This window comes from Taudactylus pleione, unplaced genomic scaffold, assembly GCF_031769625.1.
Source record: "Taudactylus pleione unplaced genomic scaffold, aTauple2 ptg000360l, whole genome shotgun sequence".
In the NCBI taxonomy this organism is placed as follows: Eukaryota; Metazoa; Chordata; class Amphibia; order Anura; family Myobatrachidae; genus Taudactylus; species Taudactylus pleione.
In genome coordinates this window covers 6,764,227-6,789,073 of record NW_028284761.1, presented here as the reverse complement: position 1 = coordinate 6,789,073, position 24,847 = coordinate 6,764,227, and the positions used below count along the sequence as shown (strand labels likewise).

Genomic DNA, 24,847 nt, shown 5'->3' with positions numbered 1-24,847 from the left:
ATTTACATCGAACTCCCAAGCAGTGGCGTAACTAGGGTATTTGGAGCCCATGACAAATTTGAAAATGGAGCGCCCCTCCCCCCTATGTGCCGAAAAATGGGCGTGGCCACTGAAAAATGGGGCGTGTCAACATTTCTTGTCACTGGGAACATTTCTTTCCATTTGCACCTTAATGCAGTGCCCCTTATACAGTCCCCCCTATGCAGTGCCCCTTATACAGTCCCCCCCTTTGCAGTGCCCCTAGTAGTGGTCCCCCTTATGCAGGCCCCCAGTAGTGCCGCTTATACTTTACCCCCAGTAGTGGTCCCCCTTATGCAGCCCCCAATTAGTTCCCCCTTATACAGGCACCCAGTAGTGGTCCCCCATATGCAGTACCCCTTACACAGTGCCCCCTGTAGTGGTCCCCCTTATGCAGCCCCCCATTAGTTCCCCTTATATACAGTGCCCCTAGTAGTGATCCCCCATATGCAGGCCCCTGGTAGTGATCACCCATATACAGTGCCCCTTATACAGTGCCCCCAGTAGTTGTCCCCCCTATGCAGTGCCCCCTGTAGTGGTTGTCCCTTTTCAGTGCCTCCTGTAGTGGCTCCCCCTGTGCAGTGCCCCCAGTAGTGAGCCCTTATATAGTGCCCCCAGTAGTAGTCCCTCCTATACAGTGCCCTTTATATAGCTCCCCCAGTTGGAGTCCCCCTTGATGCAGTGCCCCCTGTAGTAGTCCCCAGTAGTGGTCCCCCACAATGCAGTGCCCACAGTAGTATCCCCCCCCAAGTGGTAGTCCCCAGTAGTGGTCCCCCACGATGCAGTGCCCACAGTAGTATCCCGCCCCAGTAGTAGTCCCCCATGATGCAGTGCCCCCAGTAATATCCCCCCCAGTAGTATCCCCCCCTGAAACAGTGCCCCCAGTAGTATCCCCCCAGTAGTGGTCCCCCCCAGTAGTATCCCCCCAGTAGTGTCCCCCCCCTGAAGCAGTGCCCCAGTAGTATCCCCACCCCCAGTAGTTGTCCCCAGGAGTGGTCCCCCATGATGCAGTGCCCACAGTAGTATCCCCCCAGTAGTAGTCCCCCATGATGCAGTGCCCACAGTAGTATCCCCCCCAGTAGTATCCCCCCTAGTAGTGGTCCCCCCTGAAACAATGCCCCAGTAGTACCCCCCCCAGTAGTGGTCCCCCCAGTAGTGTCCCCTCCCTGAAGCAGTGCCCCAGTAGTATCCCCACCCCCAGTAGTTGTCCCCAGTAGTGGTCCCCCATGATGCAGTGCCCACAGTAGTATCCCCCCCAGTAATATCCCCCCTAGTAGTGGTCCCCCCCTGAAACAGTGCCCCAGTAGTATCCCCCCCAGTAGTATCCCCCCTAGTAGTGGTCCCCCCTGAAACAGTGCCCCAGTAGTACCCCCCCCAGTAGTGGTCCCCCCCAGTAGTGGTCCCCCCCTGAAGAAGTGCCCCAGTAGTATGCCCCCCCCAAGTAGTTGTCCCCAGTAAGGGTCCCCACGATGCAGTGCCCACAGTAGTATCCCCCCCCCAGTAGTAGTCCCCAGTAGTGGCTCCCCCCCGAAGCAGTGCCCCCAGTAGTAGTCCCCTCCTTTGTAATAGAGCGCGCCCCCCCCCCCGAAATACACACTGAAATGAAACAAAAGAAAAATACTCACCTGTATCCACGCTCCTCCCGCCGCTGTCCGCACGTCCATCCTCCCAGGCCGGGCCGCTCTGCATTATGGGAGAGACGTCATGATGTCATAACGTTTCTCCCATTACCCACTGCAGGAGACCGACGGAAGCCCGGCTCTTGCAGTGGGCGCGCAGCAGTCAATGAGAGTCTATCTGACTCTCATCGGCTGCTGATTCACACACACATCGCCACCAGTGCTGGCGGCGATGTGTGTGTTATGCACAGTCTGAGCCCGCCTGCCACCCTCCTCCTGGTGCTATTGGGCAAGCGCTCAGGGGGAGGGAAGGGGCTCAGCTGTGCAGCACAGGACCGACGTTGGAAGCCTAGCGCTGGCCCTGTGTAAATGTGTAGCGCTGACCGCACTCACTGCGGTTGGCACTACACTGGCTAACTAGGGCGGGCCGGAACCATGGCCGGCGGAGCCCCCTCCGTGCTGCCGGTCCCACGGCGCCCAGGGCACGTACCCCGCTCGCCCTGCCCTACTTTTGCCACTGCACCCAAGGTATGTACAAAACCCCAGAAAAATGGCCACTGCAGACATTTTTCCGGTGTTTTGCGCATGCGCAGAGTCTACTAATGCTTCGGTGGCTGGCCAGCCACATCAGTCGGCTGCCGGCCACCGGGAAGAGAGGAGGGGGGCCCGGACGGGGAATGGACACGGGCCCCCTCCTCTCTAAAGATGCCCCTCAGGGGGTGGCTAGGCAGATGCGGGCACAACCACTCACACATTACGCCATACTCAGACAGAGACACTGCACCTGCGTCTGAGTATGGCGTACAGTCTCAGCAACTGACACTGAGCTTTATCTTTCCAACACAATGCGGAGGATTTATCAGATCCTGCATATTATATGTGGATGGGATATGACGATATTGATTAAATTTACAACTGTAAAATTTAAATTTTCATACTAATTGATAAAGATGAGCGGTTCGGTTTTACACGGTTATGTTCGGATCTCAAAAATGGCATCATATTGGCTATTTGGCACTTACGTGTTTTGGATAACCGATGAGATGAATCCAAACTTGCGCTAATTTGGGGGAAAAAAAATAAAAACAAAACTGAACCGCTCACCTCTACTAATTTAGGAAGAATCTGCTTCTGGGTTTGGCGTCTGTGCACTTACTGCGCATATGCGGCAAGCACATTGTCTAGTGGGGGGTGCCAGATAGAGATCCAGAAAACTTGCAGTGCAATAGCCTGCACAGGCTACTATTGGATAGCGGCATATTCAGAATGGCATTAGAGGCCAAGCTTCAGAATACTTCGCATTCTGGGGCGTGGCAAATCCGCCATCCTAGCTGCCCCCCTTGGAGGCACTGCGGCAGATATTGGAGATATTTGATACTGGATATTGGACTTGATATTTAAGAGTAACCCCGAAAACTGCCATTTTCAGGGGATATTCCGCAAATATCCTTTAGTAAATAAATATAAATCTATAGGAGAGTTAAATATAAATTTCAGTTGCCAGCAAGTGGAAATATACACGTACTAGGTTTAATTTTTTTTGTTGGGAACCATTTAATATGACAGTATGTTTTTGGAGGAAACTGGCACACTCAGGGGAAACCACACAGGTATGGGGGGGACATGCAAACTCCACACAGATTAGGCCATGATGGGAATCAAACCCAAGACCTCAGTGCTGTGAGGCAGTGATGCTAACCACTACGGCACTTTTTTTGCCCAATTAATAATTGTTTTTCTTTTTCTTTTTCTACAGACATAGTCAAAAAGAGACTGAGAAGCGAACTATTGACTCCGTGTCTCCAGATGGCAAAAATGTGACTTTAATGACGCCATTAGTGTACAAGCACTTGGGCATATCAGTCACTCTGCCTGATAAAACCGTGTTTGAGGCAAGAGCAGAAGTCGGCCTACTTACCAGAAACATCCTCGTCCGAGGGTCTGCCAATGTGGAATGGAGCGATACGATACCGGCGTGTCCAGCTGGGTTTGATACTGGTAAATATTTGGTTAAACCACTAATGGAGAAATAATAAAAATGATAATGGATCAAGAGGCAGCCTTATAACTGTTCTCCAAAGTATTATACTCTGCAGAGAATACCTACAGTCGTGTCGTCCAGATAAACCTGGTTACGGAAATTCAAAGGGAACGCCAAACTATATTTTTTTAAAATTCATATGCCTATATGTGAGAATATAGAAAGAGATAGCTCACACTACTGTGCCGCAGTATTAACGCAATTGTTCTCACCAAAATAATATGTGGTCTATTTACTAAGCAGTGTTAGGAAACAGAGGGCCTAATTAAGACCTGCTCGCGAGCGCTGAGCGCTCGCAAGCGGGTCGATGTTGGCCAAGTGCGCATGTGCACGACGGAGGCAGCTCCGTCGTGCGCATGCGCGAGACCCGAATAACGACGGCCAAGCCGTCGCTATGGGTCTCGCACCAAAGGGGGCGTGCTGTCGATGGTGAGTGACAGCATGCCCCCTTTGGTGGGCGTGCCGGGGGCGTGGCTGCCCAGACGGAGGCGTTCCCATGGGAACGCCTACCGCCTGGGGCCGGCCCCACTGACATCACAAGTGATGTCAGTGGGAGTGCTTTTGGCTCTGATAGAGCCAAAAGCACTCCAGGACTTGTGGCAACGAGACCCGACCGCAAGGGTCTCGTCGCAAGCCCAATGGTCGCGATGGTCTTGACCATCGCGACCATCTTTTTGGCCGCTCGCTATAGCTGTGGGTGGTCACCCACAGCTATGTGAGCAGCCAGGAGGCCGCTCTAAAAACTAAGAGGGATGGCCCTGATTCAGAGCGAGCGCTCTGTCAGAGCGTCTGGCTCTGAATCAGGGCCAGAGGCTGCTCTGACAGAGCGCTCGCTCTGAATTAGGGCCGTTCTTCTTTTTTTTTTGAACGGCCTCCTGGCCGCTCGCATAGCTGTGGGTCACTACCCACAGCTATAGCGAACAGCCAAAAAGATGGTCGCAATGGTCAAGACCATCACGACCATCGGTCTTGCGGTAGGGTCTCGTTGCCGCAAGCCCCGTAGTGCTTTTGGCTCTAACAGAGCCGAAAGCACTCCCACTGACATCACTTGGGAACGCCTCCGTCTGGGTAGACACGCCCCTGGCCTGCCCACCAAAGTGGGTGTGCTGTCACTCAACATCGACAGCATGCCCACTTTGGTATGAGACCTGGAGCGACGGTTTGCCCTTCGCTATCCGGGTCTCGCGCATGCGCATGATGGAGCCGGCTCCGTTGTGCACATGCGCACTAGGCCACCATCGACCCACTTGTGAGCGCATAGCGCCCGCGAGCGGGTCTGAATCAGGCCCAGAGTGAAAAGTGATAAGGTGCCAGCCAATCAGCTCCCAACTGTCATCTCACAGCCTGTGTTTAAAAAATGACAGTTGGGAGCTGATTGGCTGGCACCTTATCACTTTCTTATCACTTTTCACTCTATCTCCTAACACTGCTTAGTAAATAGACCCCTATGTAACATACAATAAATAAAAGTGATATTACATTGCGCTCAGGTTCATATCACGGATGTATCTTCTTGTCATGAATCCTTCTGGGATTAAATTCACTGAAGACTCAGACAAGAAACATACAACTAACATAGGGCCTGATTCAGCAAGGATGGCAACTGCGATTACGCACGCAGTCGGCTACGCACGCTGTCGGCTGATTGTTGCGTACTGTGCATGCCACTGCGATCGGGACTGTGATCGCAATGACTACGCAGACCTATTGCAGAGTGAATGACAGGAAGTGACTCTTTGTGGCTGGTGATGGGGGAGGTGGTCGGATAAAAGCAGGCGTGCCAGTGCGTTTGAACGCCGTTACGGGGGCGTGCATAAATTAGGCACTGCGATGCCCTACGTAGCCTGGGCTCTCACTGCATACCGGAAGGTTGGCAATTTCTCAGTAAGGTCTGACCTTGTGCAAGTGTGCGTGGGGCTGCGATGGTACTCGGTTACCGATATTTTCGCAGTCTTGCTAAGTATTACGGATGTGTGTAAGGCAAGGTGGGCGTCTTTATGTTGTGCTGTGACGGCATAGCGATCGCAGAGGATTAGCATATGATTGCAATGAGACCGTGCGGAATCGCTATTGCAATCGCAGTTGCGATCTGTACTGAATCTGGCACATTGTGTACTCTGATTAAATAATTGAAACACCCTATAGTGCAGATAGTGCAGATAGAGGATGAGATGGTGAGGTCCAAATCCAACATAGTAGCCAAATGGCTCCAGGAATCCACTAGGAACTACCAGTCAGAGCTTAGGGGGCCAGGAACTTAAGACAGGGGACCTCCTGTATTTAAAATAAAGAGCATAGCTCCGTCATTCAATAATATAAACATTTAGTGAGGTCATCTAGAATCTTTCGTACAAAGTACAGCAACTGTCAGGCATTTGGGGGAAATGAACCAAACCACGGAGAGGGATAAAGTGGAGAAATTATGCAAAGCAACCAATCACGTCCTAAATGTCATATAGTTAGAACAAGTCTTTGAAATGACAGTTAGTCGCTGGCTGGTTGCTTTGGGCAACTACTCTCCACTTCGCCTCTCTCCAAGGGGTAAATTTACTAAGATGGGAGTTCTATTAAGAAGTGATGTTGCCCATAGCAACCAATCAGATTCCAGGTATTATCTTCTAAAAGGTGCTAGATAAATGGGAAGTAGAATTTGATTGGTTGCTATGGGCACTTCTTAATAGAATCCCCATCTTAGTATATTTACCCCTTAGGCTTGGTACATCTCCCCTCAGGGGTTTATAACTTGCCACACTGTCCGGCAGCCATTCACATGAAACTACCACAGCACTGTACTTCCTTTGCATATCTGCATAGCCTGGGTTGCAAAGACAAATATTATGGGGTCTATTTACTAAGCAGTGTTAGGAGACAGAGTGAAAAGTGATAAGAAAGTGATAAGGTGCCAGCCAATCAGCTCCCAACTGTCATCTCACAGACTGTGTTAGTAAATAGACCCCTAAGCCCCGTAGTTTCTATGTAGCATCTCTGGAGGGGGCGTGGCTACACCTCCCTGACATCTACAACGCACAACCCCTTCTCTATGAAGTGGCTCCTGAGTCCTGCTGTAGGTTTAAACAGGGGAATGTGCCCAGTTATATTTTTTAATGCAAAGAGCTTGATTGGATGCTTCAAATTTGGAAACCCTTTGATAATTTGTCCCATATAGTTCTTTGGTGGGGTCTCCTCTTATGGTACAGCCACTATATTATCTGTACTATGGCTCCCAATAATTTTTTTAATTTTTTAATATCTGTAAACAAGTCTCTTACATAAACATGACGTGCTCCTATCCAGCATTCATAGCCCGCCATCTCTTGCTTCAGGTGAATTTGCAACACAAACATGTTTCCAGGGAAGGTTTGGCGAAGAAATAGGAAGCGACCAGTTTGGAGGATGTATAATGTTCCATGCTCCTCAGCCAGGTCAACTTCTGTCCACTGGGAGAATAGAATACGTGGAGGTATGTGCCTACAGCCTGAGACGTAATGGCTCGATAACATAATATTAATATAATATTATATACATAAAAGTTACAACTATGCTTTGTTCAGTTTATGTGTCTGGAACTAAGGGCTCGATTCAGACCCGCTCGCTAGATGCGTTCGCACGCAGCGAAGGTATGCAAATCCGCAATCGCGCGGCAAGGCATTAGCGCGCCCACTATGTCTTGGCGTGCGATCGCGTTTTGTATGCAGATGCCCACTAGCCTGTCCTAAGACGCCCACTTATGCACATCATCTCCAGGATGTATATGCAACCATCGGTAACATCGGAAGCGAGCGCAGCACTTGTGGCTGACCATACCCTACCGCAAGCACTGCTAGTGCTTTAGTGTGTAAAACAACCATGTGACGTGTATTATGACGCTGCGTCTTAATTATGCATGCCTCTCAAACGCCGTTAAGACGCTCAGGCACGCCTGCGTTCACACCACCACTCCCCCGTTTCCAGCGACCAACCCCTGTCACCACCCACAAACGGCTTCTCCTGTCACTCATTATAGCGATGGTGGCTATGCGCAGCGAGCGAGCGCTTTGCGATCGCATGGACTGGTTCGCGCACACTGTGATGCATGCGCAGACATTGATAGGCAGCGTGCGAATGCTTCCTAGCGAGCGGGTCTGAATCGGGCCCTAAATACCACAACATTATTTTTCCCATACAACTCATTTATAATTCTGGCAATGCAAATGGCCCCATGTTGCAGAGTATGAGGCCCAAAAATGACTGGACCACGTAATAATCCCATCAAAGTAATGGAGATTAGTATTGGCATGTATTGGAAAATGTGGTTATAGAATAACGTTACTGCTCTGCGTGAGGACTAATTAATCCCAGTTAGGTCAAATATAGGACGGGTAGGTGGCCGCTGTTTATTTGTCTAAAACTTGGAAAACTAACTACAGTAAAATTCCTTATTATGTTTTAGTATCAAATTAATACATGAATAGTGTAAAACCATTTGCAAAGATCTTTACAGTAAATTAACTTAAATTGAAATTAAATCCCAAATGATAGGGCACACTTAGAATTGAAGATGGCTGGGGTGATGATAAATTGTTCCTATTAATGGAGCTAAAAAACCTAAAATGAAAGTTCTCCAAAAATCAAAAAATTTCAGTTGATAAGACGAGAATGTTTTTGAGATAGGGGGAGATGTACCAAGCCTTGGAGAGAGTTAAAGTACCAACCAATCGGCTTCTAACTGTCATTCTGCTAGCACAGCCTCCAAAATGATAGTTAAAAGCTGATTGCTTGGTACTTTGGCCCTCATTCAGAGCCGCTCGCTATTTGAGGTCGTTCGTTCTAAAACAAGGGGTGGCTATTCAAATGAACCGTTCGCTCATTGCGGTCTGTTCACGCCTCTAAGTCTGAACGAGCGAGCAAAACTTGCGGTTGTTATTTTGAAAAATACGCCCCCTGGCCGCTCGCACCATACGTCATGTCCGCTATTTAATAGATTAATCGAGTACATCGAACAGCGTATGAAGTGCTCGCTATTCTTGTGGTTGGTTTTTTCAACCGCTATTTTGCGAGCAGTTCAGAGTAAAAAAAAACCCAAGTGACGTGGTCAATGACGCTGCTGTATTAATTATGCACTCCCTTAAAACGCCCGTTTTGACCTTTAAGCACGCCTGCGTACTGAATTCCACTCCCCATTTTCAAACACCTTCCCCTGTTACCACCCACATACGCCTCCTCCTGTCACTCAAAATAGCAGGCATTCGCTATATAGCGAACAAACGATTTTCGGCCGCACTAACTGGTTCGCGCATGCGTATTACAATCCGTACGCATGCGCAGTTGTGCGAACATAGCTCGGAACGAACGAGCGGCCGCTTACGAGCGGCTCTGAATGAGGGCCTTTATTTCTAGCCAAGGCTTGATACATCTCCCCCATAATGGTAGATGTACTAAGTGGCGAGTTTGAATTCCTGACCATTTTGCGATGGTATACTGAAAATTTACTAAACTTAAGCCCACCACAAAATCCCAGAGAAACCATACTTTAGAATAGAACGTTGGAAACCAGATTTACTAAGCGACTGGTTTAGAACCTGCTGAAATCCAGCCAAAATAAACGACTGTCGGGTTTGTAAGCACTGCGCAGATCCCGAATATCCTTACAGGCTTGTAAAAAATGCGCGGGGATTCCCTCTATATCATAAACAGCCCTGGATTATTTTGCCTAGGATGATAGCGAAATAACAGAGGGAAAAAATGTAATCCCCCCCCAAAAAAAAAAAAAAAAAAAACCTGCTGGGGCTTTGGGTGCAGAGGTAATTAGTCATTAATATTAATAATAGTATTGTTATTTGCAGGTGGACTACTGGTCCCTACAAGGCTACCATGGCAATATTTAAGTATATATTTTTTGTTACAGGTGGACTACAGGTGCCTGGGCATGCTGGTAGTTGTTGTTCTATAAGTGCCATCATGCCCTGGCAGGCTTGCTGGGGCCAGTAGGGCTGGTTGACATTATGGCAGGGGAACCCCACAAGCAATTTTTCCCCCCGTACTTCATTACCTGCCTAGGCTAAATAACCCAGATCTGGTCATGAAATAGAAAACGGGATCCCCATAATTTTTATTTTTGTTAAATTAGATTATTTTATATATATATATTTATATATATATATATATATATATATATATATATATAATACTATACAAGCCTGAGTAGATCTTAGGGATCTGTGCAGGCTTGCAAACCTCGACGGGATCTCAGTGGGATCGGGGTTTAGAAACTGCCTAGGGATCGAAGGCGGGTTCTATTTAGAAAGTCAAAATTACTTTTAGTAAATACTGTCTTTTTGGAATAGAACCTGAGGTGGATTCTGAAAGATTCGAAATTACAGCAAACCCGCTGTTTAATAAATGTACCCAATGGTTTTTACCGATGGGGAAGTTAGTTTATTATTCCCAGTATTTTTACTGCCAGTACTGAAATACACTGTAACCAGCCTCTTTTAGCCTTCTTCTACAGAAAATAGCTGATAACAGAGAATAATATATTGTACACAGCTACAGAGCAAATGTATAATACCATTTGTGAATATTGATCTAAACTTTTCATACAAGGCAACTTGTATTATTATAGCCTCGTGGTCCTTTAGCGTGAAAACTGGGTAAACTGAAAGTGTCAGAGATAGGCAAACTAATGTAATACAGCTTGATTTTAATTGAATATTGCATTCTTGTGGTCACGCTGTATTCTGTAAAGCAAACTTATTCAACAAGAATACAAACTATAACACAACACAAACTGTCTTCTAGGTTTTCCATGCCGGGCAAGCTTTCCGATTAGGCCGCTATCCCATACACTGGCATTTAATGGGCGATGTCCAGTATAAGTCCTACGTACGAGGTTGTGGAATCCACCAGACCTACAACAGGGCAGTGACCATCCATAACACTCACCACCTGCTTGTTGAAAACAACGTCATCTTCGACATCATGGGAGGGGCCTTCTTCATTGAAGATGGCATCGAGCACGGAAATATACTCCAGTACAACTTAGCCTTATTTGTCAAGCAAAGCACCAGTCTACTCAATGACGATGTTACTCCAGCGGCCTTCTGGGTCACCAATCCCAATAACACAATTAGGCACAATGCAGCGGCTGGTGGCACGCACTTTGGCTTTTGGTACAGGATGCATGATCACCCAGATGGACCTTCCTATGACCCAAACGTTTGCCAGAAGCGAGTGCCGCTTGGTGAATTCTACAATAACACCGTTCACTCTCAGGGGTGGTTTGGCATTTGGATCTTTGAAGAATACTTCCCCATGGCAGGTGGATCCTGCTCTTCTTCTACGCCATCCCCAGCCATTTTCAAGTCTCTGACCACTTGGAATTGCCAGAAAGGGGCAGAGTGGGTGAATGGCGGCGCCCTCCAATTCCATAACTTCACTATGGTCAATAATGAGGATTCCGGCATAGAAACCAAAAGGGTCATTTCAAGTTATGTCAGTGGATGGGGAGAGGCCGGTGGTGCTGTCCTTAAAAACGCTGTCATAGTTGGTCATCTGGATGAACTAGGACTTGGCTCCAGTTACTGCACCGCCAGGGGCATCACGCTCCCCTTCGATGAAGGACTCACCGTTTCCTCTGTAAAGTTCATGAATTTTGACCGATCAAACTGCGCAGCGATTGCAGTCACATCAGTTATTGGGCTCTGCGCGGACAGATGTGGAGGCTGGAGTGCAAAGTTTGACGGGATACAATACTTTAATTCATCTAACAAGGCAGGATTCAGATGGGAGCATGAAGTGGTTTTAATTGATACAGATGGAACCCTAACAGGTAAAACAATCTATATAGTAAGCAAGAAAGCGTGTCTGTCTGTCCGTCTGTCTGTTTGTCTTTTATGCACGGCCAGAGTTTTGCACCTAGCTCCACCAACCTTAGCAGAGTGGTGTACTTTGACCAGGGTTAGGTTTTTGCCTAGGTTTGAACTTCTTCAGGGCCACACGCTGTCACACAATCCCTAAAAATGGGGACACTCTTAAAATACACAGGTTCAAGGGCTGGCTCAAGTGGAAATTGACAGTCTGTAAAAACTCTGTGTGAAAGCTACAAAAGTATCCTTTTAACCTCACAGTCTGAGCAAGTGTCAAACTTTATGACTCATGCAAGTTCATATTAAATCCAGAGTTAGCCCATTCATATTATGCCACAAGAGCCCATTCAGGTTATGCCACACAGAAGTACTCCTTATACACATTATGCCACACAGTAGTAGTGTCCATTATACATTTTGCCACACAGTAATGCCCCTTACTCTACACAGTAATGCCCCTTCACATTATAACACAGAGTAATACCCTTTACAGATTATGCCACATAGTAGTAGTGCCCCATATAACACATTATTCCACACAATCGTAGTGCCCCTTACACATTATGCCCCCCCAGCAACTCACCTCCCCATCTCCCACCGGCAGCCTCTCTCCTCCCCCTGTGTGCCATCAGCAGCCAGTGGGTGTGGATTTGGGGCCAGGCCGCTAGCTGCAGGTAGTGGCAGACATGGACAGACAGTGCCGATGCAATTTGAATCTGGGGCCGGTCATGAGCCAATCGGAGCTCGCGGTCAAGATAGCCAATCAGGAACCGCCACTGCTGATTGGCTGGCTGTCCGTGAGCTCTGATTGCCTCGCCGCTGTCTATCCATGTCTGCCTGCTGGTGCACCAGCTCGAGAATCATAGCAGCCACACCCCTCGCACCCACGGTAGTTACGCCACTGTTTTCATGCATATTGGCAAACAGTGGGGTCTTTTTCAGGATCAATGGAATAGTGTTATTGGTGAGGACAATGTAAACAAATAAATGCTGCAGGTGTACTTCAGGGTCCAGTCTTCAACCCGGAATTGGAATCAGGTGTATGTTGCTCCAGAGCTGTAGGCATAGGACAAATGGGTATATTCGCTAGTAGGCACTTGCGGTGCAAACACCCCTTATGTGAACACTTTACTACTATGTTTAGACATTACTACACTTTACTACTAGTCATTATTACCTCTATATACTTGCACCCAAAGTGTAAAATATACATCTCCATTACGTCCTGGTCTGTGCAGCCTACATTTCTGTCAGCACGCACCCTCTGAGCTCAGGGCCGGATTGATGGCCACATGGGCCTGGAGCTGAAAATGACCAAGGCCTATTATGAGAAGCAGAGGAGGTGTGACTAGTGCTGTGTGGGTGTGGCCAGTGCCATGTGGGCGTGTACACCGCTATACTCTCGGCCCCAATGTCTCCCTAAATATGTAAAAAGGAAAGAAATCCTTAATTTTGTGAGGTAAATAGAAATACAATTTTACTACATATGATTTATGGCTGACCGTGTGGAGAGCTGATGGCCAGTCAACATCATGTTGTCATGACAATGGGCCTATTTCTTATGTGGAGGCCTGGAGCTGTAGCTCCATCCGCCCCATTGTTAATCTGGCCCTGTCTGAGCTGTGTGTGTGTGAGAACGCCCCATTACAGCCCAGTTATACCTCTTAAGTCATACAGGTGTGTCCTTAAACATCTTTGCTGCAGTAAAAACTCTCCTATTGGCGCGCCAGTTCCCATGAGTCTCTGCGAGTGCCGGGTGTCTTTTTTTCTACACATACTGTGCACTGTGATGCGACTAGGATGCACCAGCAGACTGCGCTGATTCATTTGATATGTGACACTTGTATATCTGTGCGCAACTGAGTCGCTGAGTCTGTATACGAAGTGCTACAATGTAGCAGCAGCAGATTTTTTCATTCCAAGTTCCGTTGTGCTTCATGTAGAGACTCAGGTGCACTCAGCAGTTTGGTGGTGTGTCCAAGTCGCATCGCATTGTCGGCAAAAAAGAAGACGCCCAACGCTACCAGAGTTACATGGGACCTGGCGGCTCACGCACACCAGGCAAGTCGCGCTATGTGGCGTATTGCGGCTAGATGTATGAGGACACATTTGTAAGTGTAGTTGTCATCCAATAGCATATGGCTCTCTATCGCCCGTAGTTGTGAGCCTACGTTACCGGGTAGGTATACATCTCCACCGTGTCACCTATCAGCCAACAATAAGGAGATGATGTCAGCAAGCGCCATTCTGTTATGGTATTATGAATATTTTATTGCTGATATGCAGTTGCTGTCTGCATAATGTTTGTTTTGTTTCCATAATACTTCTTGTTACATATGAGTTACATAAGTTGAGTCACCCTTGTCATTTGAATACTCAATCTGAAGCCATTTCTTCATGTTTGTTCTTAGACGTTGTATTCGTATTTGTGAATAAAGGGCCTGATTCACAAAGGAACGCAGATGCTTATACGCACGCAATCGGCCGATTGTCGTGTACTGCGCATGCATCACTGTGCGCATGTGCCACCCAGTCATGGTGATCAGGACCCATGGCAGAGCGAGTGACCGGAAGTGCCGTTTGTGGGTGGTGACTGGGAGGTGGCAGACCAAACGCAGGCGTGCCAGTGCGTTTCAACGCTGTTGCAGGGGCGCGCATAAATTATCCACTGCGATGCCATACGCAGCCTGAGGCCTCATAGCGTGCGCCGATGTAAGCAAGTCCTGAGTGAGGTCTGACCTGCCTTAACTGTGCGTATGGGTCCGATGGTACTCGATTGTACCAATGTCTTCGCAGTCTTGCTAACCATTACGGATGTGCGTGTAAAGTAAAGTGGGCGTCCTTATGTAGTGATGCGGCGGCATTGCGATCACTATGGATTAGCGTACTATCGCACTGAACTGCGTGTGTAAACTATATTGCGATTCTTAGTGAATCAGGTCCGATGTTCAGTAAATAATAGTAGCGCTCGCAAGCAGGTCGATGGTCGGCCAGTGCGCACACGCTCCGGGGCTCACTACAAAATGGGGCGGCTGTCGATGTTGATCGACAGCTCGCCCCGTTTTGTAGGCGGGGAGGAGGAGTGACTGGACAAACAGGCATTCCCGTTTGTGGGCGGCCCTACTGACATCATTCGTGATGTCAGTAGTGAACTTCCTGCTCTATTAGAGCAGGAAGTACACCCGGAGTTGCGGGAGCCGAGACCCTACCACAAGGGTCTTGTCGCAAGCCCGATGGTCGCGATAATCACGACCATCGCAAGGCCACTCGCAAAAACTGTGGGTGGTCACCCACAGCTATGCGAGCGGCCTGGAGGGGGATTTTTTCTTTAAAAAATCTGCCCTGATTCAGAGCGAGCGGCTCACAAATAGCGAGGGCCTCTGAATCAGGCCCTTAGTTTGCTCATTATTGTGTATGTTGCTTTTTTTTTATTACTAGGTGAAAGGTTTTCAATAACAACCAATTAGCAAACTTTAGTTTCTCAGTTGAATTATTTGAACTCATAGACGCTCAGCTGTAAAATAAAATGTGTTTTTTTTTTCATTGTCTCACAGGGGTGACAGGTGCTAAAGTGGTACCGAAAAGTGGGCTACTCGACCCCTCACAGTGTAGCCAAGGCAACGACTGGAGCGCTGGTTTCCCTGGGTATGTCTGTAATTCCAGCGTCAGCTTCCACCGACTGGGCTTTAATAACCCAACCCCATCGTCTCTCAATGGGAAAAACGCCATCATTTCAAATTCTTTCGGTAGGTAAAACATTTTACTCCTTTTTTTTATCGTGGTGTAAACAGGTCACTGATGATAAGTCTGGTACCCAAAGCTTTTGTCCTGTTAGGCTTTGTACAAATTGGTGTTTATTACTTGCGTTGCCATTAGCAGTCCAGAACAAAAATGAAGCCAATGGAACTGTGCACATGTAGGACCCATTCAGACCCGGACGCTGTCCCGTTTCTGGGGCGCGCCGAAGCCAGTGATTGCATCTTATGACTTATATATTCACTAGCATCAGCAGTTTAGTTGCAGTGCTTCGTCTTAGGGGTGCTTAAATGTCCGATGGCCGGCACGATGGGCGCGATGTTTGGCTGATGCTGCATCTTTAGACGCAGACAGCGGATCAGAGAAGCCAGCAGTGGGCGTCTTTTTACAAAACATTTCCATACATACGCAGCACCGGCCCGGACTGCGTCCACCTCACAAATAATTTGTTTATCAACAATGTTAAAAGAGCAGTATGCTACTGAGCAAATGCTATCTTCCTGTCCCTCAAAGGAGGTTTCATTCTCTGTACCAAGATGGTTGCCTTGGTTAGTACTGCACATGTGCAGCGCCATGTTGCCACTGTGTGGAGTGACATGATGGGAGACTGACGTCTCCTACTTAGCTCATGAGAGACCCACTACAGTGTTTCCCAACCTCGGTCCTCAAGGCACACTAACAGTCCAGGTTTTAGTGATATCCATGCTTGAGCACAGGTGGTTAAATCAAAATAACTGCAGAACTAATTAACACACTTGTGCTCAAGTATGGCTATCCTTAAAACTTGGACTGTTAAGCTGGGCATACACGGCCAGATAAATTGTCTGTTAGACCGACAGACATTTTATCTGGCTGCCAGTCGCAGATGTCCGCGGCATATACTGTGAGATTTCTCTCACAGTGTATTAGTCGATATCTGCGCTCCGCCCCCGGGGGAGGAGACATTTCCCTGTTCCTTCCATGGGAAGGAACACAGGAAATATCTGTCTGTCGGCCACGGCTGGGCATACACTGCCCGATGCTGCCGACAGTTTACCGGTAAATATCGCATCGGACGGGCATGCTGGACAATACGGCATGCCCGACCGAGCAATATTTAACCCTCGGTTGCCCCCACACATGCTACAATTATTGGGGCGATCCGCGGATATCAGTCATATCGCCCCGATAATTGTAGTGTGTATGGCCAGCTTTAGTGTGTGCCTTTGAGGACCGTGGTTGGAAACCCCTGTCCTACTACTCCCTGCATAAAAGGCTATTCCAGTAGACTGTACCCGCAAGTGTCAGACACTCACTGGCTGGTGAGCTGTATTAAAGCCACTCCTGTACTAGTGTGTATGTAACAGTGAGTACGGCTGTACCTGCTATTTATTAATAAATCAACACCAATGGTTGAATAACTGGGCTGTTTATGGTTTGAGTCATACGTTGGTGTATGCCTAAGTAACTTCAATAGCAACACCTGTACACACATCATTTCCACATTTCTTCTTTGTTTCAGCAATTATGCTGATCAATTCATGAGATAAATTGCGATAAAATATGCTATACAAGCACTTGTGCCACTTCATAGACCGATTTTTGTCATAATTGTAGTATTTATGCATAAAAAATGGAGCGTGGATCTAGACTGCCCTGAAGATGTGTGTTTTTCAAGCCAAATATTCCTGCAGCTGCTACCGAAATGCTTGCAGAAAGGCTCATTTTTTTAAGACATTACAGTACTGTATGATGACTCAATCACCCATCGCAGTAATGGGCACACTATGAAGGACCCACCCCTACTGCTGAAGGTGAATCCTACTTTCCCCTTACTGACACTAACAATGCCATTTTTATTTTAGGCGTCAGCGTTGTACCCTACTTACAAAAACGCTTGACTCACAAGCCTGGATGGATGGCTCTGCTGCCCAACTCCAATTCTTTCAACTGGTATTTCGAAAATGTTGCTTTCATCACAAACATCACGTACGCGTCTACCTTCTACGGATTCAAGGTAAAGTGATAGCACACAACGATTTTTTGAACGATTATCGCTAACGATATCGTTTATCGTTCAGTCGTTGAAAAAATTATTCACTTTCTAAGTTAAAACGATTATCGTTCATGCGCGTTCACGTTTGTAGTTTGTAGTTCAGTCAGACTGGCCAACTCAACGGTTTTCATTAAGTTAATATGCAAAAATCGTTTGTAGTTCAAAAAACTTAAAAAAATCTGACAGATAATCGTTCAGAAAATCGTTCAGAAAATCGTTGGTAACAAAATCGTGTGTGTATATGGAGCATACACACGGTGAGATTTGTCAGATCTGTCAGATGAACGATTTGAACGATTTTACCAAAGATTTGAACGATTTGAACGATTGAACGATTTTTGACTGCATTAAAATGAATGGAATCGTCCAAGTCTGACTGCAAACACATCAGATGTCAGATATCGTTATCTGACCATCGGGAACGCGCATCGTTCATCATTCAGGCATGTCAGATATGTCAGATTTTCCTTCAGATATGAACGATTGAACGATTTTTTTAATCGTTATCGTTCAGATTTGAAGAAAAATCTGACCGTGTGTATGCACCATTTAATAAGTCAGCGGATAATCTGGATTTGTTTTGAAATTCTTTATTGAACCTGTACCTTGTGCAGGTAAAGACCCCATCCAAAAAAAATAACTCGATGTGTTAGTACATTGAGGGGCTGATGCATAATGGAATGTAAACCAATCTGTGGGGCGTACCTTGCATAATTTGCGATGATGTGCTATTAAAATGTGCTCATGCAAGCAGTACAGTTACAGGGCTGCATTCCGTCCTGTGTCAGCCCCGCCTCATATCCATCATGACGTCATGCATAGGGGCGGAGCCAAAGACACTTGGAGGTGCAGCTCTGCCCGCAGCGTCCTAAGGATGCTCTGAACAGCTGTAAAGACGGCAGGGTGCATGCTCGGAGTGTCTGGGTGGCAGTGCCGCAGCAATACTGGCTGCACCCTACCAGCCAGAAGCGCAAGAGCCATGGGGCAGCGGTCCTGCGCATTTTGATCACATCTACACTTATAATCGAAGAGGTGAAACTGAAAGGTGATTGGGCGTTCCTAAACAGGCAAGGTCCAGTGCCAGCTATGTTGAGCTTAGCGCAAGCGAAGATACGCAAGTACTCACTGATGATGGCAACTATTCGTAAACCAGGTGCGCAAGCAGATGGGTACATATAAGCACTTTTCCATGTACGTTTCTTTTGAACATCTCTGCGTCGGCCTCTGTAGAATGAATTAATAAGGCAGCACATTTACTTGTAGTCTGTCTGTGTCAGCGTTGGGGAATATACAGAGGAGAATCCACATAAAATGTAAAGTGCTTAAGAATACTGTAACGTTTCTTTGTCCATTTGCATCTGTGATTCGCGTTAACGCAGACGTGTAAATGTCATTTTTGTGCAGAGTGAGGACTACGTGTTAGTATCCCACAACCTTACTCAGCGGCCGGACATGTTTCAGATAATCGACGTGCGCAATGGATCCAGCCAGCCACTGAGCTGGGGCAATAACAGCAACGGAGACTGGTACTTTAACGACAACACAACTACACTGACCTACCTAGGTAGGCACCCTTGGGTGATGTTCTAGGCAAACATTATTAATTATGAAGTTTGTATAGGGCAAAAGATGGCAACTTGTCCCGGTTTCCGCTGTGTGAGTCCTGGGCACCCCCTGTTGCCCCCTCCTTAGACCTTGCCCTGTTCCTCTCTGCTTCATACAGTATCTACGGGTCTATGTACTAAGCCTTGGAGAGAGATAAAGTGGATGGAGGTAAAGTACCAACCAATCAGCTCCTAACTGTCACTTTACAGGCTGTGTTTGAAATATGAGATTTAGGAGCTAATTGGTTGGTAATTTATCTCCATCCACTTTATCTCTCTCTAAGGCTTAGGGCTTAGTACATAGACTCCCATTTTTGGCAATTAACCTGGATTCCATTACGGTGAGGACATTTTCACCATAACCACTGAATTTTGTTATATCGTTGTAGTGTCTGGAAAACGCAAACTCCGGAGACGGGCCGTGGCGGGGAAGCTGGACACAGCGATGTCAAACACCAACGTGAACCTGGTGGTCTACCAGTGCTACTTCCTGCACTGCATCCCCCCTCCTCCTCCAACTGCAGCGACAGTAAACCCATCGGTGCATGAGTAGGTGTCACAGTAACCGTCACCTGCAAACTAAACTACTCACTAGCTAGAATATTATATATACACCGGCGACCCGCCCAGGCTTCATACGGGAGCAATTTTTTATTTACGGCGATAGTCTTATTAGATTGCCTTATAGACGATATTAGTAATTTTTCCTCCTGACCTCAACACAAAAAGATTTAGGAGCCGATTCAGACCCGGACGCTAAGCCGCCATCGTTCGCATCCAAAAGGGGCCGGGTATGCAAATTCCGCGATCACACTGTCTGGCTTAAGGACGCCCTCTCTGTCTTAGAGTGAACGCACACTGGTATAAAGCCGCCCACTTTTCTTTCTTAAAACACGTAATCTCCAGGAAGTGTATGATTAATCAGAACCATCGAGAGCCATCGGAGCTGCACGCAGCGCTTGAGGTAGACCCTACCCCGCCGCAAGCACTGCGATCACTGCAGGCTGAAATACAACCAAGTGACGAGTACAATGACGCCTCCATGCTAATTCTGGACGCCCATTAAACGTCGTTTTGACCCCCAGACACGCCTGCATTTGAAACACCACTCCCCCGTTCACAAGCACCTTCCCCTGTGACCACCCACAAACGGCGCTGTCACTCAAAGTAGCGCTCATTCTGTGTACAACGAGCGCACAATTCCAGATCGCAATGACTGGCTTGCGCACACGCGCACTGCGATGCATACGCATGCGCAGATGGGCGACAATCGCCCATAGCGAGCGTTCGCGACTTAGCGTCCTGGTCTGAATCGGCCCCTTAGTTTTGACGTGACGCGCAAAAGGGCCAAGTAAAGCTGTCCATGAGAAAAACAGTCTCCCCTCAGGTCAACTCCAGCCACGTTATGTCTCTGTACCTGCGCTTTATTTATTGTCATGCCGAACCAGACTCTTACCGGGAATTGGACTTTGAAATGAAAGAATCGGTTTTCATATGAATTAAATAGGAACTGTCAAAAGAGGGAAAAACTGAAATTCTGTATCAGTAATCAGGCTTACCTCAATGTTTCTGGAGAAACTGCATAATACATATCAGTCTCTACATGGTATAAAATAAAGTCCATCATTGTGATTTATCTTTAACGGTTTAGGCAGCATAAGCCAAGGAAGCGCTCGGACATCCATTATTACATTGACTTGCTTCACTAAAATCATCACTGCTCGGCTCCCTTTTGTCATACATTAATGTCACACCTAAACCTTCACTGACAAATGCGCTATACATTAGTGACAACTGAACCCTAGGCGCTGCTCAGAGTCACTAACAAGTGTAATGCTGGAGAAAACAAATTCAACAAAAAAAATCAATTAAGAACACTGACATGTTAGTACACAGGATTAATGAATATTAAAGTCACAAAACAGCGGTTGCAGATCCTTTTATTACATATCCATTCTCTCATATTACATATTGAACTCACATGTCATGTGATGGCAGAGTTGGGAGGAGTGGGAGTGTTTTACTGTACAGGCTCAGAGGTGTTCCAAAGTCATGTGCCATGTGACAGTGGTTGCCATGGTAGTCACTGTGCAGAACGATTGATCATTAATACTGCAGCAGCCTGAGGAAACTAACAAAGGAAAACGTTTATTAGCAAGCTTCTCCTTCTGACCGAGTACTTTATCTTAATACACATAGGCCCTCATTCAGACCCACTCGCGAGCGGCTGTCCGCTCGCAAGTGGGTCGATGGTCCCCACTGCGCATGCGCATGACGGAGGGAGCTCCGTCGTGCGCATGCGCGAGACCGGACGAGCGAAGGACTTTCCTTCGCTCGGAGTGTCTCATCAAAGGGGGCGTGCTGTCGATGGTGACTGACAGCACGCCCCCTTTGGTGGGCGTGCCTGCCAGACGTAGGCGTTCCCAAGGGAACGCCTACCGTCTGAAGCCGGCCTCACTGATATCACTAGTGATGTCAGTGGGAGTGATTTTGGCTCTGATAGAGCCAAAATCACTCCTGGCCTTGCGGTTGAAAAACCCAACCGCAGGCTTTTGCTCGCAGTTTCGATGGTCACGATGGTCTTGACCATCATCCTGCACGCTCGTATATGCTGTGGGTGGTGACCCACAGCTATACGAGCGTCCAGGACGCTCCATATTAATGGTGGTGGGCCCTGAATCAGGGCCATAATTTCTTTCACGGGATTGCTGCTTTCATTTGCACATTTAGATATCGTCTGGTACATGTTCAATGATAAACAGGATGTCATTTGTAAGGCTGACCATTACAGGTTATACAATCTAATGCTTGTAGCCACTAAAAATATCCTTTTCTTTTCTCTAGTCTGTGGTCTAATAAATCTTTCTGGCAATCATCAGCAGAAAACAATAACACTGTCCCAAAAGCAGGATCTAATGTCATAATCCCGGCAGGTAACGCATTTTATATTTACGTTTTAGCCAACTCTTTGATATGATACTTTTCTAATGGTGAACAATACAAATAATATTAGTGAATGATGCTTTAGCCCCAGGTTACCAGCCTGACACTTAGGACGGAATTCAATTGTTTTCCAGCCCCCATCGTGCCCGACGGAGCTATTCAATTGTTGCTCCCGTCGGGCGAGATCAGCTGCCAGCGCTCCATTTCAGCTTGCAGCCCTTTTCGGCGAAAGTGACCTGTTTGGGGCGCCCAAACGGCACGTTTCGCGATCGCGCCCAGCACTTTGGTCGGGGTTAGACGATTTACGCGGCTAGACCCTACCACTTTGGGCGCCATCAGCGCAAAAAGCTGGAACAACTGAATAACGTCACTTTAGACGGGAGATCCGGGCCGCGAGAACAATTGAATTCCGCTCTTAGGCCCTGATTCAGAGCCGGACGCTCTGACCAGAGCGCTCGCTCTGAATCAGGGCCCACCTCCATTATTATGGAGCGTCCTCCTGGACGCTCGTATAGCTGTGGGTCACCACCCACAGCATATACGAGCGTGCAAAATGATGGTCGCGATGGTCTTGACCATCGCGACCATCGAAATTGCGAGCCGGAGCCTGCGGTTGAGGTTTTCAACCACAAGCTCCGGAGTGATTTTGGCTCTATCAGAGCCAAAATCACTCCCACTGACATCACTAGTGATGTCAGTGGGCCGGCTTCTGACGGGAGGCGTTCCCGTGGGAACGCCCCCGTCAGGGAGGCACGCCCCCGCCACGCCCACCAAAGGGGGCGTGCTGTCAATCAACATTGACAGCACGCCCCCTTTGATCGGACACAACGAGCGAAGGACTTTCCTTCGCTCGTCGCGTCTGGCGCATGCGCACGACGGAGCTCCCTCCGTCGTGCGCATGCTCAGTCCATAACATCGACCCACTTGCGAGCGGACAGCCGCTCGCGAGTGGGTCTGAATCAGGCCCTTAGTATACAGGCTGTGCTAGGAACTAATTCTCTCTTCTATTCCACAAGTTCGCTGTCTGGGTGTCATCTTGGGCTCTGCCCTCTCCTCCTCCCTCTCACATCCAGTCCCCTCTCACAGTCCTGTCGCTTTCACCTCCTCAATCTATCCAGTATCTCTCAATAATACCCTCATCATTTCTCACCTAGACTACTGTAATCGTCACCTCTCTGGTCTTCTGATTTCTTGTTACTCATCCTTATGTCCTTATCTATGTTGCCCACATCATCTTCTACTCTCAATGCTCTACCTCTGCTGCCCCTGTCTGCCAGTCACTCCGCTGGCTCCCTATGCAATCTCAAAATCAATTTCAAACTCCATTCTCTCATCTATTCCGGGGCACAGTGCACCCGGCCTCTGCTAACGATTGGCGCCTCTCCTCCTCCCTGATCACCAGTCCCACTCTCGCATTCAGACTTCCATCTCAGACTGCTCCCAAGCACTGGAATGCCCTGCCACAATTAGGGCCTCATTTATCAACGAGTTGTATCATACGCAACGAGTTTCAAAACTTGTTGTGTATGATAAACAGTGCTCCGGCCAATCAGCTCCCAACTGTCGTTTTTCAAACAGATGACAGTTGGGAGCTGATTGGCTGGAGCACCATTTATCATACGCAATGAGTTTTAAAACTTGTTGCCTATGATAAAACTCGTTGATAAATGGGCCCCTTACTCTTCCATCCAGCCTCCAAACATGCCTTTTAAATATTTTTTTTTCATTCTAGCTTACTACCCCTTCTCCTAACTCTCCCCTCTCCTACTCTGCCCTCTTGTCCATTTTCTGTACACCCCTATGGATTGTAAACTCTTGCAAGCAGACCCCTCTCCCCAGAATATTATGTAAATTTGTGGAAATGTCTGTAACCGTTAGTACGTATGGAATGCATTGCTTTATCCCCTTTGTACCAAGCTATAATGGAACCTTTGTGGTGCCCTATAAATAAGAGATAATAATTATCATCACAGAGTCCAGGCAGCTATTCCGTATCCATGAGGCCTAGTTCTGTTAGAAAAGGATACGTACATAGCATGAGCAGAGGACAATGTTATGATGTTGAAGAAGAAATAAATGCGCTAATGGTTGATACTGAAATGATTAATCACCTTTAAAATTAAATAAATGTAAGAAAACGTATCTTATAAAATAACACACGCAACAACAGGAGCTGGATACAAATTAGATAACATTTTATTTTATATTATTTAAAATTATCTCTGTTTATTAAAGTTAGCATGGCGACATAGAACAAGAAACAGTCAAGCCTATAAAACTCAATCTTTGGTGTACAACTTTCCAATATGAGACACACCCAGACGGACAGTGTCCAATGCCCTGACGGCACGTAATCCTATAAATCATTGGAGAAGGAGGGAGACCCCCACTAAGCAAATAACCAACAGCTCATCTAAAAGCCGTTCACACCACCAACCACAACAAGGACAAAAACTCAGAACAAAATGGGAGGGTGGGACCTGTTTCCAGAAAGGCAAGAGACTTAAAACTACTAATATAAATCTAGAAACCACACCCTAATTAACTGTGATAGGCTGCTGCCAATAAACAACCTCATTACTCAATTAGCATATAAAAGGGAAACAACCCAACATTCTAAAGAGGCCCAGCACTAACAACCTTGTGGTTTAATGTTGGTCTGTCCTATTCAGCCCTGTGCATCAATGGAGTATAAACTAGGAGGAAGGGAGGACACCTGATAACGGATTGAAATGGTAAAAGACTTATTAGAACTGAGATGGGGGGCTTATATTACCAGCAGAAGCAGAGCCCATAACTCTGGAACGTAAAGTGAAAGGGTTGCTAGATGTGAACATGACAAACTGCTTACTGGTGATAATGATATTGAAATCACTTTTAGACCCGAGTCCCCATATCGCTCTTCCTTTACACATTGTCCTGGTTTGATACAACTGTATGGAGAAATTCATTGAGTAACTCTCAAAATATAGTGCAGCAGCAACTAA

General features: G+C 47.2%; 1 protein-coding gene across 1 annotated transcript in view; it reads left to right on the top strand.

Moving 5' to 3' along the window:
• PKHD1L1 (PKHD1 like 1) overlaps positions 1-24,847 on the top strand; it is a 426,685-nt gene that overhangs the window by 360,852 nt on the left and 40,986 nt on the right. The window contains exons 49-56 of the mRNA XM_088444365.1: positions 3,394-3,635; positions 7,002-7,138; positions 10,456-11,485; positions 15,077-15,268; positions 17,123-17,274; positions 18,718-18,877; positions 19,307-19,466; positions 21,762-21,850. Coding sequence (XP_088300491.1) covers positions 3,394-3,635; positions 7,002-7,138; positions 10,456-11,485; positions 15,077-15,268; positions 17,123-17,274; positions 18,718-18,877; positions 19,307-19,466; positions 21,762-21,850 — 2,162 coding nt within the window. The remainder of the gene's footprint in view (positions 1-3,393; positions 3,636-7,001; positions 7,139-10,455; positions 11,486-15,076; positions 15,269-17,122; positions 17,275-18,717; positions 18,878-19,306; positions 19,467-21,761; positions 21,851-24,847) is intronic.